This window comes from Mus caroli, unplaced genomic scaffold, assembly GCF_978045245.1.
Source record: "Mus caroli unplaced genomic scaffold, Mus_caroli_1 scaffold_6, whole genome shotgun sequence".
In the NCBI taxonomy this organism is placed as follows: Eukaryota; Metazoa; Chordata; class Mammalia; order Rodentia; family Muridae; genus Mus; species Mus caroli.
Window position 1 is genome coordinate 112,890,641 of NW_028227261.1, and position 13,735 is coordinate 112,904,375.

The following is a 13,735-nucleotide window of genomic DNA, read 5'->3' on the forward strand; positions in this document are numbered from 1 at the left end:
CCCACTAAAAGGAAATAAATAGGTATTTTGCCAACTGGACCTGAAGGAAAGAAAGCCCAGGGGCTGTAGCAGAAGCAGCAGCAAGGATCCGGGGCTGGGCAAAGGCAGCAGATCACTGTGTGCTCCCCAGACTGGGCAGTCACTGCCACCTGGAGGCCAGACAGGCACACCTTCCATTTAGAGATTCACCCCCAGGCCAGAATGCCTCTCGGCCATGTACCTCAGCATTCGCTATCTCATTCAGAGCCCTCCAACACCTCTGAGAAATGCCTTATCATCCTTTATTGACAAAGGAAGAAGCTGAATGAAGTTATTAAAAAATAAGTGAAGCTACTGTGCCCAGGATCTCACAGTAGGAAGAGCAGAGCCTGCTAGCACCAGATCCTGTCCAAGTCAGCACAGCCAGGCAGGAGGGCTTAATGGGGAAGGAGGAGGGTCTGCAAGAATGCCAAAGGCTGCTGTGAAGGCAGTCGGAATTCTGGCACTTTAAAGACAATCACAGGATGCCACAGGCTTCCTAGAGCCCCTGGGAACAAGCACTCTCCCATGTTCTGGGGAGCTCCAGTCTTGCCCTGGGGAGCATGTGGCTGGCTCATGAACTCACTGGTGAGGACCTATATTGCCAGGTGCCCAGGGTTCAGAGACTGACTGCTCAGGAAAGTGTGCAGGAGATGGGTGGATAATCAAGGCAGACTGGCAGAGGAGTTCATAGCCAGGCCAGTCACCTCTGCTGCCAGATGTTTTAGGATGCACCAGAGTACAGATGGTGACAGCTCTCGGGCTCACCCAGGCAGGACCTTACCTGATTGGCTGTGGCTGAAAAGTTCGTCCTCGGTGGAGGTTCCATCTGACACTCTCGATCCTAGAGAACAATAACAATAGGAAACCCACAGATGCCCCCTCCCCCACATAACCCAACAGTGCATCTATCTATAGGAGCCTTTGGTTAGCACTGAGGAAGGGGCGTGACTGAGCTGGGGGAGCAAAGGAGATCTTGGTGAGAGTTTGAATGATTCAAATCCCACATTTGTTTTTCCATCCTGGCCTCCTTCCATAGCCTATGCTGGAGAGCAAGGACTGCAAAGATCAATTATGCCAGTTTTCAGTAAAGATCCAGGTAGAGGATGGACAGATTGCAAGAAACCAGCCTGTCACCAGCCTCCAGACACAGGGCAGAGAGGCCTGCTTCCCACAAGCACTGGGGCTAATGTTCCTTAAAGAGAAGGCTTCTCCCTAATAACAGGGTTTCTGCATCCAGCACTGTAAGTTGCTTCGTCCCTGTTATGCACCACCCCGATTATACAGCATAAGCCTGTGACCACACAAGGGGCTGAGGTGCTTCCCTCCATCACAGATACACTACCGTAGAAGACTCACATGAGCACACCTCACCTAAAATTGTGCCAGGCTCTCTCAGCCTGGTTCTCAGGGTCCTTTGTAGTCAGGAAATGTTCTAGCTTTTCCAAGTCAATCTACCACAGAGACCATGGACTTTGGTTGTATTGTTCCAATACTCCCCATGCCCCTGGCACACTTCAGTCCTGAGTTCTACTCCCTCTTCCAAGTCTAGCCAACTTACAGCTTCTCGGTGGAGTATGAGGGCTCTAGCCACCCTCTGGCTGCCTGGATGACTTACAGGGACTCCAGTTCACGTATGGCTACACATATTTCAGTTCTCGTTGGAGAGAGAAACTGTCGTCTGCTCTGTCACCCCTGCCAGGCTCAGGCCAGCAAGAACTGATCTCAGGCCCATGTCTACCTTCCCACTGTATAACACAGAGTTTCACAGTAAAAGTGGGAGTTACCCGGAGGGGGTTGTTGAAGGTCTGGGATGCTCTCTCACTGAAGTTAAACTGGTTCGTGAGTTTCCGTTCCTTGGGCTGCACAGGAGCCATCAGCTCTTCTTCAATCACCTTTTCAGTTGTCTGGAAAGAAAGTCAGGAGGGCCAAGGGCTTAACTGCGGAAGGGAGACAGTGTGCAGTCGGGACTGAGGGAGAGGAAGCCCTGACCTGGTGAAATGGGTAGGGTGTGAGGATGCTGCCAGAAGCAGGGCTGCTACTTCCCTTTGTCTTTCCCCAGTCTCATCTAAAGCCTCCACCCACAGCTTATCTGAATGGCGGGGGGGGGGGGGGCACACCATGTGCACCTCAGCTGCAGCAGGGATGTCCGTTTGGCTCCCGGCTTCTGCTTCTGCTTCCGCTTCTCCTTCTCCTTCTTTGGGTTCTTCCTCTTCTTCAAGGGTTTCTGCTTCTGGAGTCACCACCTTGATAGACTCCTGTGAACCTTGACAGGATATTGTTGATGAGTTCAGGGTCCAAGCCAGCTCAGTCACTGTCTTTCAGACTCTGTCCCTTGGGCTCTCCCTGACCTGGGTTAGCTCCCAGGCCTGTCCAGGACAGCAGCTCACTGTTGGACTCTGCAAAGCTCTGGAGGGACCGGCTCCTCCTCAGAGAGCCAGGCTTGGGCTGCAGCCTTAGACTGGCCCTCAGTCCTACCTGCCACCATCTCATCACGGTAGTGCTGGCGACGGCCTTCATCTGAGTCTTTGGGTATCAGGTTCCCCACCTGGCTGAAGTGAACCGCCATTTGGTTCACAAAACCAATAAGTTTATATGTGCCCTCCTGAAAAGAGAGTGCCTAAATCAGACCTGTGATCCCATCAAGGGCTGGTGTCAGAATGCTGCCTCCCTTAGTCCTCCAAAGCAGTGACCCCAACCTTCCTAGTGCTGCAACCTTTACTACAGTTAGTTCCTCATGTTGTGGGGAGCCTCAAAACATAAAGTTATTTTTGTTGCTACTTCTTAACTGTAACTATGCTACTGTTAGGAATCATAATGTAAATAGCTGTGTTGTTCAATGGTCTCAGACAATTCTATGGAAGGATCAATTGACCCCCAAAGGGGTCAAGACCCACAGGTTGAGAACTGTTGCTCTAAAGCCTCCAGTTCACCTTTTATTAAAGGAACTATAACTCCTAATCCTCGGTTAACAAGATTTTTTTCATTGCATTTTTGCTTTAAAAAGAAAAGACAAAAAAAATTAAGTTTTTTAAAAAGCTCTCATCAAAGACTTTTTAAAAAAATTAAAAAAAATTTTTTTTGAGAGCGAGTCTCACTACATAGCCCACACTGACCTGGAATGCCCTATGTGGGCCAAGCTGGCCTCAAACCCAGAGAGCTGCCTGGCTCTGCCTCTCAAGCACTGAGGTTAAAGGTCTGAACTACTATGCCTGGCCTCGAAGACTCGTTTTTAAATATCCTCGGCTTCCAGCCTGAAGCAGCCCACACTACAGATCGCCGCCAGTTTAGGTGCCGTGTCTCCTACATCCATGCCAAGGAATTCCAGTTCACCTGCCTCACCACAGACCTTGGGCAGGTCAGACATAATCATCCAACACACCTGGCATGACCTCGCCACCATGTCACTCTAGTGGATGTCAGGGGGAACAGAACATCAGAGACAACCAAATCTCTAATGCCCTGACCTCCGTCCGGGAGGCCCACAGAGGTGCCCCAACTTCCATCCGGGAGGCCCACAGAGGTCCAGACATGTTTAGGTTTGGCACTTGTCCAGGCCACGGAGCAGATGAGAAGCAGGGCTGGGCTTCAAGCCCAGGAAACCGTATTTGATCATTTAACAAATAATTTTTGAGCAGGTACCACGAGCCCACTATTTTCCAGGTGCCCAGGATATAAAGCTGAAGATGAACAGACAGTTCCTGCTTTTACGGAGCCTATGGTCTGGAGTTCCTGTGGACATCTCCTTGTTGATTAGCCTCCTAGCAACCATGAAAATGGTGTTGGAGTCTAGAGGCCCCCTCCCTTCTTTTAAAACAGTTCTGTTCAACCATTTTTGCATGTGGAAGATAATTATATCTGTATAGCATCCTAAGATTTAAAAAAATAAAAGTCATACCAGAGGAGACCAGCACAGGCTCTTTCTATAGCAGCCCCTCAGGGGATGGGAGGGCTGTGGAAGTTCACTGTCTCAATCCACAATCAGGGTTGGAAGGCCCTGCCTTAGAAGTCATTCTTCTTAGTTACTCAGATGGATGGGGGATGGGAAAGAGTGGTGGTCAGAGCGTGGTGTTTGGTGAGAGCAGAACTGGGCTCAGCTCCTTATTATTGTCATGACCTTATCATAACCCTCTGAGCTCTAGTTTCTTCTTCTATCAAATAAAATAATGGTATCCAAATGAAAGCAGCCCACTAACGTAACGCCTAACACGTCGTAATCAGTACTAACACTCAATAAGACTTCAATTTGGTGATGGAATTCAGATTCTTTAGCACATCGGTAAAAGCAGCAGCTTTTGGAACCTAAAACTGGACCTTCCAGGACCAACAAGATAGAGACAGGCTGTGTGGGAGAGTGCGACAGGCCAAAGAGACACTGGAAGCATAAGCGAGGTGAGGTTTCCCGGGAGGCAGCTGGCAGCTCACTCGAGAGCAAGAGGAGGACATGGAAACAGAGGGAACACCTGGCCTGCAGTGCTCCTGCCACAGCCTGCCCACTGAGTCCCAGAGAGCCCCTCTTCCTAATGCCAAGACAGGAAGTTGTGCCACGGTCCATCATGACCTCAAGGAGTGAAAGGCAGCTTTCCGCCAACCTTGGAAAGCTGCCCAAGGGAAGCCATTAGAAAGACTCTTGATTAGTATCTTTTGAGAAACACATCAGGGTTTGCTGCAGCATCTTTGTGAAGGGCTGACTACACAATCTGAATACAAAGCAGTATGGTCGTCAGATAGTTTCACAAAGACACACACAGATGTTCATGGCAGCATTATTGAGAATTGCCCAAAGAACAAACAATTCAAATGTTCATCAATTGATAGACAGATCAAGGAAATGCTCCATATTCATAGCATGAAGCATTATTTGGCAGTAAGAAGACATGGGGTATTGACATTTGCTATAACATGGGAGAATTGAAAATGTCATGGAGAATGAGAGAAGCCAGTCACACAAGACTGCAAAGTTAGGATCCATCACAAGACATGATCTGAATAGGCAAATCTAGATTAAAAAAAAATAAGGGTAAGAGCACCCGACTGCTCTTCCAAAGATCCAGAGTTCAAATCCCAGCAACCACATGGTGGCTCACAACCATCCGTAACGAGATCTGGCGCCCTCTTCTGGAGTGTGTGAAGACAGCTACAGTGTACTTACATATAATAAATAAATCTTTAAAAAAAAATCATATTGGTAATTCTTGCCGGGCGTGGTGGTGCACGCCTTTAATCCCAGCACTTGGGAGGCAGAGGCAGGCGGATTTCTGAGTTCGAGGCCAGCCTGGTCTACAGAGTAAGTTCCAGGACAGCTGGGCTACACAGAGAAACCCTGTCTCGAAAAACCAAAAATAAATAAATAAATAAATAAAATAAAAAATAACAGTGCTCCCAGGGCTGGAGGAGATGGAGGGTTGAGAGATAACAGTGTGAGGAATGGAGCTTCCTGTAGGGAAAATCAAGTGTCCTGAGCCTGGCATGGTGGTCCACACCTATAATCCTGGCACTCAGGAGCAAAGGCAGGAGGATTACAAGTTCAAGGCCATACTCAACTACACAGTAAAGTCAGGTCAGCTCAAGTTACAATGAGATTTTTCTCTATGAAGCCATGAGGCAGAGAGCCTGGAAATGAATTGTGTTGAGAGCTGAATCATCTGTGGATAGCTAAGAGCCATCGTTGTCAGTTTTAAATGGGTGATTTGGGGGTATGTACCCCCGACAAACCCATCTCTAAACAAAGGAGTCAAACATTGCAGGCATTGGCAACACACATGGGTAAGCCCAGAACACTCCGAGGATCATGGATTCAAGGTTAGCTTGGGTTGTATGGGGAGACCTTGTCTCAAAAACAAATAAAAACAAATAAAAAGCTATGTGTCCTCTCCCTGGGAAAAGGACAAAGGAGAGAGGAAGGTTACTCTCCACCATTTTTGAATATTTTGAAATGTGTACTATGTCTCTCTATTATATCTTCAAAACCCTCCCACTCCCCCCCCCCCGCTGTGTGTGTGTGTGTGTGTGTGTGTGTGTGTGTGTGTGTATGTAAATGTTGTTTTGTTTGTTTGTGGAGACGGGGTCTGCCGTGTGGATGTATCCTAGGTTAGCCTCAGGCTCTCAGTCATCTGCCTGCTTCTGTCTCCTATCCAGTGCTGTGATCGCAGGTGTGAGCCACTACGCCTGGCAGAAATTGTCTAAAGAAGCAATATGTCCTTGCTTAGGCATTAGACAAACTAGTTCAAATCTAGTTCTAACAGAGGTTGTGGGACATTTGCTGTTCATTTTATGTAATTTAATATCAGAATCTAACAAAGAATAGTTTCTTTTCAAATAGTTTCTATATCAAAGAAACATGAGGGTTGTCTATGATATTCTATGTAAAAATACCTCATATAGGATCTGACACCAGCACACAGTAGGAATGGAACCAAACAAAAGCCCCAAAGCAAAACAGGAAACAGAGACATGACTTCCACTTTAGCTCCCCGGTACTCTGGAATTCCTTTGGTCCTTACAGGAGCCAACCCTGCTGTGGCATGAGACAGTGTTATCTCTGATAGATTTGCTGCGGATGTGTCGACTAAGAACTTGCTCACATCGTGGTTACTAAAGGATGGCCCTGGGAGTCAACTCCCTGCCTGCCTGCCTGCCTGCCTATCATATCAAGAGACTCTTTGCCTAGAGCCTGCCGGAATTCCTCTCAGATGGGAAGATTCTGTGTGGGTGTGAGGCCGACGTCTCTTCTAGAGAGGATTCTGTACTCTGCCCACATGTTTGGCTGGAGAAAGCTAAGCTTCCGAAGACCTAACTGCTTGTGTTGGTGGAAATGTGCTCTATATATTGGAAAGGCATTTTTCCAATATATTCCCTCAAATGATTCAATATTATTGAAAACAAAAATATACTGGGAATGTGAAACAACAGAAGTTGGGGGTGTAGCTCAAGGTAGGGTGCTTGATCAGTGTGTGCAAAGCTCTAGGTTTAATGGATTCAGTCCCTAGCACTACAAGACAAGACTCCTCGTCAGGGTACTGAAGGCTTTGCAATCAGCAAGCTGTCTAGGGAGATTCACAAGGAAGTTTCAGAAGGGCTTGGGAGAGGGTTTGGGGGACAGGTGAGGGGGCACTTCAAGACTGACGACCTCAGCTTGGTCCCCTGGCTCGACAGGGTGGGAAGAGAGACAACTCTGCAAAGCTGTCCTCTGACCGCTGGCTTCCAGGCACCGCCTCCTCCTTGCCATCTTCTCCCTTTTTCATACAAGTGAGCCCCCCTCTCTCTCTCTACACACACACACACACATACACACACACACACCAAATAAAAGGTCCTAAAATTTTAAAAAGCCTCAAACATCTCTGGAACCCTCCTCGTAAAACCCCAGATTTCTGGCCAAGGATCTCAGTTTACAAGTGATCTCTTGTAAAGCGGCCAGGAGCTTTTACAATATGCTCAGTCAGTGTTGCTTCAAACAGATATCCAGGCCCTGCCCAGGAGGTGATGACTTACTTTGAAGCTGTACCTGACAATATTCTGGGGCGCATGTGGGTTGTTGGCTGTCAGGATCCGAGTGAACTCCTCCTTTAACTCCTGAGGGAGAGAAACACCACCAACATCATACGTAAAGGCTGCCCTCCCTCCCATCATCTGAGACTTAGGCCCAGGCACCTGTGAGCTCTGTGTAGGTTTCTAATTGGCACTAGGGAAGACCCCTCTGTGAATCAGGAGGAGACAAGAAGGGCAGGAGGCTGCTCACTCACCGCATCAGTCAGCTCCAGCTGGTCAGGGGGTCGCACGGTGGCTTTGGATTGGGACCATTCATCAGTTCCTTCTCCCACATCAGTCCCTGAATCTTCATCCTGAACAAAAACCACAATGGGGTCAGGAGTGCTAATCTGCTTGGACAAGCCCCTGATGCTGCAGCAATCCCTTCTTCACAAGTCTTTCATGAAATCAAGTTCTGTCTTTTGTGCACAGAATACAAAATGTCCAACAGACAGACCACTTATGGAAGGCTCTGAAGGACCTGTTGATGTCAGGGCTCTCAGTGCCTGGAAGATCATAGCCACCTCTATCCTTAAATACTGTGGTGGACCTTTGTCTGAAGCAAGGCATCACAAGGACCAGCTCCCTCCTATTGCCTATTTGCCTACTGAACAAAGCCTAGATGCTGAAGTCCATGATTAGCCGCCAAGGGCTTTATGCAAAGTGCTTAGACAGCCAGAGGCCAAGCTGTTCACCAACCACTGCTCTCCAAATTTGTATTTGGCCCCATCAAGATTAGCTTTTTAAAAAATGACTTGTGGGGCTGGTGAGATGGCTCAGTGGGTAAGAGCACCCGACTGCTCTTCCGAAGGTCCAGAGTTCAAATCCCAGCAACCACATGGTGGCTCACAACCATCCGTAACAAGATCTGGCGTCCTCTTCTGGAGTGTCTGAAGACAGCTACAGTGTACTTACGTATAATAAATAAATAAATCTTTAAAAAAAATGACTTGTAAAACAAATACTGTCATGTACTTTGCTCCTTTAAGCCAAAAAAAAGGTCAACGACTGAAGTTCTGCCTTGCTTGACAGTTAAATACCTTGCCAAAGTGGCCATGGGGTGTGTGATGGATTTATCTTTACTAACAAAGACATTCAGAACAAAGCAATACTGTTCTCTTCCACAATAAAACTAGAACACAACAAGACAGCTACAACTAAGCCTAGAACAACACGAACAGTGAGGAAGGTAGGCTTCCAGGAATGAGCATAGCCTTTCTAAAGAGTAACGTGGGGATATCTACCCAAGCCTAATAACTGTTTATATTCTTGGACTCAACTTTTATATGCAGAAATTTACAAGAAGAAAGTAACCAAAGACATGCCCAGAGAGGTACAGACATGTGACGGCCTGCCAGAAGGTTTGTCACAGTAGGGAAAAGAGCGAATGTCCACGTGTTTCCTCTGAAGGGAGGCCTGGTGGAGCACATTATGGTACAGCCTTAAGGGACATATGGTTAAATATTATGCAATAATTTCAAATGATATAATAAAGTGTATTTGCAATGAAAGCTACTCTAAATATTTATGTGAAAAACAGGTCATAAAATAAAACTGTTTTATTACATTTAAAAATAAATATATACTTTTGTATATATATATATATATATATATATATATGGGAAGATAAAACATTGTATGTTAAATGGAAGGCCATCCTGGGGTAGTAGCTTAAGTGTACGTTTAAGGTGCTTTTGTTCAAATCTTCTAAAAAATGCATATGTAATATTTTCTGTAGAAAAAAAATGCCATTAGCGTCTGGTGAGGTGACTGGAGGTCTCAGCACTTACTCGTCTCCTGGCTCCTCTGGTTACACTGACGCTCTAAAGGGAAAACAAAAGCAGAAGGTGAGTCACAGGAGAAACAATGAGGAACAGCATGAATTATGTCATCAGGAAGCGCCACCCAAGGACTTTGCAGCACAGGGGTTTGAGCTCTCCCAACTCTCAGAAACCATTGTGAGGCCACCACAACTAATCCATGAAGAGTCACCCAGGAAACTTAGCAGTGGGGATTTCTTCCTTGTAACTAGTTCAACAAGTATTTCAGAGTGGATGCTAAGACCTGGGGATGTAGCTTTGTTGGTCAGTGTTGAATGCTACGTAAGAAACCCTGATTCGCCTCCTATACCACATCAGTCCAGGACTGGTGGGCTGGAGTGATGGCTCAGTGGGTAATGGCACTTGTTTATAAGCCTTGTGACATGAGTTTAACCCCTGGAACCCACAAGATAGAAGGAGAGAAGAGTCTCCTGAAACTTGTGTTCTGACTCCCGTATAAGTGCTGTGGCATGAGTGTGTGTGTGTGTGTGTGTGTGTGTGTGTGTGTGTGTGCAAATGCATATGAACAGAGCATAGTAGAACCTTTGATCCCAGCATTCAAGAGGCAGAAAAAAAGGGGATTTTTGTGGCCTTGGTGTACACAGTGAGTTCCAGGCTAGCCAGGGCTACATAGTGAGATGTCAAAAAGAAAAAAAAAAAATCAAACAAACCAACAAATGCAAAACCAACAGGCATGGTGGTATACACTGTATGCTTAGCACCAGGGAGATAGAGGCAGGAAAAGGGTACATACGAAGTGCTCAGCACTGAGCTGCGTAATACGGTAATTTCAAAGCCACCTTATATTCATAAACACTTGTTTGGGGTAAATAAAAACCCCTACGAGCACATGTTTATTTGGTTGGAATGTTACTATATCCCCAGTACCTGGACTGCTCAAACACTGAATTTGAAAAGTTGAAGCAGACGATTTACAGAATCGATTAAGGATTGTCATCAGCGTCACTGGTGAGGACGACCCGGGGAAAACATTTTCCTCTCTAGGTTTCAGTCTCCTTGTTGAAGGTACAGAATGGAGCATGATAGCCTCCAATTCTAAATGCTAGCACGCTTGGGTGCTGGAGTGGCGGAGTGGAGAGATGAACACTGGTTAAGAGCACTGCTGCTCTTCTGGAGAACCTGAGTTTGATCCCCAGCACCCACCGTGGAGACTTACAGCCATCTGAAACTCTAGTTCCAAGGGGCCCAGCACCTCTTCTCACCTCCGAGGGCACCAGGCTCACACATGGTGCATAGATATGCATGCAGGCAAAATACCCATAGACAACTAAGTTAAAACAATGAAAGGTCCTATTCCCGAGAGCATATGTTTGGATGTCTTCCCAGAGTTCACATGTTACATGTTACAGTACCCAGGCTAGGTACTGGAGAGCAACAGGGTCTTTAAGAGATGGGTCCTAGTGGGAAGCCCTTGGGACACTGAGGACACGCCTTAGAAGGCACTAAAGTAGTGCTGTGACCTGGAACTTGGTAGTTCTCAGAGAGAATGCTTATAAAAGGGGCAAGTCCAGCACCTCCTTCTCCCTTTGCCTCTGACTCCTGATGTTTCTCTTTCCTCCTGTGCTAGCCCTGCCATGTGGTCCTCACATCAGCAGATCTGATGCAGGAGCAATGTTCCAAGTCTCTCCAGAACTGTGAGCTGAAATAAACCTCTTCTCTAGCCAGCCAGTGGTAGGGCATGCCTTTAACCACCTGGGAGGCAGAAGAGGCAGGCAGATCTCTGAGTAGAGGCCAGCCTGGTCTACACAGTGAGTTTCAGGACAGCCAGGGCTACACAGAGAAACCCTGTCTCGAAACAAAGCAAAACACCACCACCAACAACAACAACCACAACCACAACCATCACAACACCAACACCAGCACTATCTCTTTTCTTCAAATACTGCCTCCAGTATTTGTTACAGGACAGAAACTGTCTAATATAAGCAACATGCCCAACTCAACTTGAATAACATTTATGGAGCATTTATTTATTCACTGTGCGCTACCTTAAACAGTGGGACAATGACAAAAAAAATGATCTAACATGTAGGACAGAGGAGGTAGAGAGAGCAGCTGTCAGCTCTTTCCATGTCAGGGTCCTTGGGAAAAGCATGCATGGTGAGGAGAGAGGGGAAGGGGCTGTAGGGAAAACAGCACTTCTCAGCCTGGGCTCAGATTCAGGCTGGGAGGGAAGGCAGCAGGATTCAAACCCATCTCTGAAGCTAGGCCCTATGAGCCTTCCTTTGAAGAGCCTCGGATCTCTAAGGTAACGGGATGGAAGAACCACAAAAGAGCACTGAAGGGCCAGTCCCCATCCAAGCCACCAGCCTTAACTAGAAACAAGACCCAGGCACTGCCACCCTGTAGATGTGTCTAGTTACCACTGCCCTGTGGATGTGTCAGTCACCACTGCCCTGTGGATGTGTAGTTACCACTGCCCTGTGGATCTGTCTAGTTACCACTGCCTTGTGGATGTGTCTAGTTACCACTGCCCTGAAAGTGTCTGTAAAACATTTATCTGGCAATGAAAGAACTGACAAGGCACTTTGAGTGTGATTGCTTTTGGCAGTTGGAAATATTTCAATTAACACACTATAAAAGCCACACTATAATAAATGCAAAACAGGCCAATGAAATCAGCTACAGCCCTGACTTCCCAACCATGGCAAAGGAGATTGAATGTCAAGCTGCCACTCTGGGCCCTTGGTCTTTCAGAAGGAGACGCCTGAGACAGACAAGCCTGAATTCCTGAGAAGCTTTTGATGGTTGCTTCCAGAAGCCATCAAACCACAGAAGAAGAAAGTCCAGGCTCCTTCCCTGGGCCCTCAGCACTCCATCAGTCTGCCCCCACGTCTCCATCACAGCCTCCCCCATCTCCTACAGCAGGACTTTGAGGTGCAATGTCTCAAGGCTACTCCTAGCTGCCAGCCTGGCCAGGGCCTTCCTGCCTCTCCATGTTTGCTTTTACTGTTCCTTCTGCCAGGACCATCAGCTCCTCTTTCCTACCTGCTCTGATAGCTCTGCCTCATCCAAACCCACTCACCTAGCCTCTGTTCCAGCTAACTCCTCCTACTTTCCTCCTACCTCCCTCTACTCTTCACTCCTTCTCTCTGACCAGGCTCTCTTCTGCTTTCTATTACCACACAAGCACTGGCTGTTGCGAGATTAAGGACCCAATTAGGCTTTAATTAGACCCTCTATCCTCTATTGTTTCTTTTGGTTTACAAAAGGAGACAGCTCTATGAGAAGAATCATAGTACTGCAGTACATATGGGAGGTGGCTTAGAAAGTTCAGCACAAGAGGCCTACTATTCTTCCACTATTGATCAAAGGCCCCTCTTCCCGAGGGCAGGCTACCCTGTATGGTCAACTGAAGCTCTACAGAGTGAGACAGGAAGAAGCCTACCCAGCCTACTGTGGCAAGCAACAGAACTCTGGTGTTAGTGCTAATTCAGAGGTCCCAGCCCGAGGGTCTCCACAGTTGAACATTCTCCTATTCTTACTAACTACATTTGTTTTCCCTGTCTCCAGTTTCTCAATAACACCATATATTATTTCACATAACTCCAGTATGTATCATTAACACCATCTTAAGCTAATGGACATTTGCTTTGGGAATAGCCATTCACTAACCGACTTGTGTAGGTTACCGCATTTAATATTTATAATCAGCCTTTGGGGTCATTATCCCTCCTTTACAGATGAGGAAATGACGATTTAGAGAGACGGAGCAGCTGATCCCAAATGAACACAATCTGAGGCCATACTTGTAGTCACCATAGTCTTCCCAACATGTAAACCTGATCATGTCACTCTCTCAACTTAAAGTCTCCAAGAATTCCCCACAGTTTAGAAAATGCAGCTCAAGCCATCTGCCATGACCTTGTTCCCTTCCTTCCCATAGTCACACTCAGTCACTTAGAGGACTCTCAGGTGTAAGCAGAGAGAGCCACTTAAACAGGGATTCTGGACCTGTTTGTCTGATGGTCAGACACACTAAACCTTTGTGTCTGGAGTTTAGGTGTGTCCCCTGCAGCCTTCCCTAGGAGCCTTCTACATAAAATGACTTCTGGAGGTCCAGTGTCCTACAGGAGACTCTCCTGTAAAAAGGAAGGTGTTCCTTGCACTGAGGACAATGGTGACCCATGATTACATTCCTATCTAAACATCTTTTGTCATCAAAAAAGACAATGAAGTGTTGTCTTACATTTAATAATTAATTTCTGTAAAAAGTGTCTGGAGAGATGGCTCAGCAGTTAGGAACACTGACTGTTCTTCCAGAGGTCCTAAGTTCAATTCCCAGCAACCATATGGTGGCTCACAACCATCTGTAAAGTAATCAGATGACCTCTTCTGGGGTGTCT

The 13,735-nt window shown here is 46.9% G+C and overlaps 1 protein-coding gene across 2 annotated transcripts in view; it reads right to left on the reverse strand.

Moving 5' to 3' along the window:
• Positions 1–13,735, reverse strand: part of Dnai1 (dynein axonemal intermediate chain 1) — a 66,672-nt gene that overhangs the window by 33,152 nt on the left and 19,785 nt on the right. For both annotated transcript variants that reach the window (XM_021159678.2, XM_021159679.3), the window contains 7 exons: positions 9,339–9,371; positions 7,764–7,862; positions 7,513–7,593; positions 2,497–2,623; positions 2,148–2,284; positions 1,806–1,925; positions 803–862 (listed from right to left, as the gene is read on the reverse strand). In XM_021159678.2, coding sequence (XP_021015337.1) covers positions 803–862; positions 1,806–1,925; positions 2,148–2,284; positions 2,497–2,623; positions 7,513–7,593; positions 7,764–7,862; positions 9,339–9,371 — 657 coding nt within the window. The remainder of the gene's footprint in view (positions 1–802; positions 863–1,805; positions 1,926–2,147; positions 2,285–2,496; positions 2,624–7,512; positions 7,594–7,763; positions 7,863–9,338; positions 9,372–13,735) is intronic.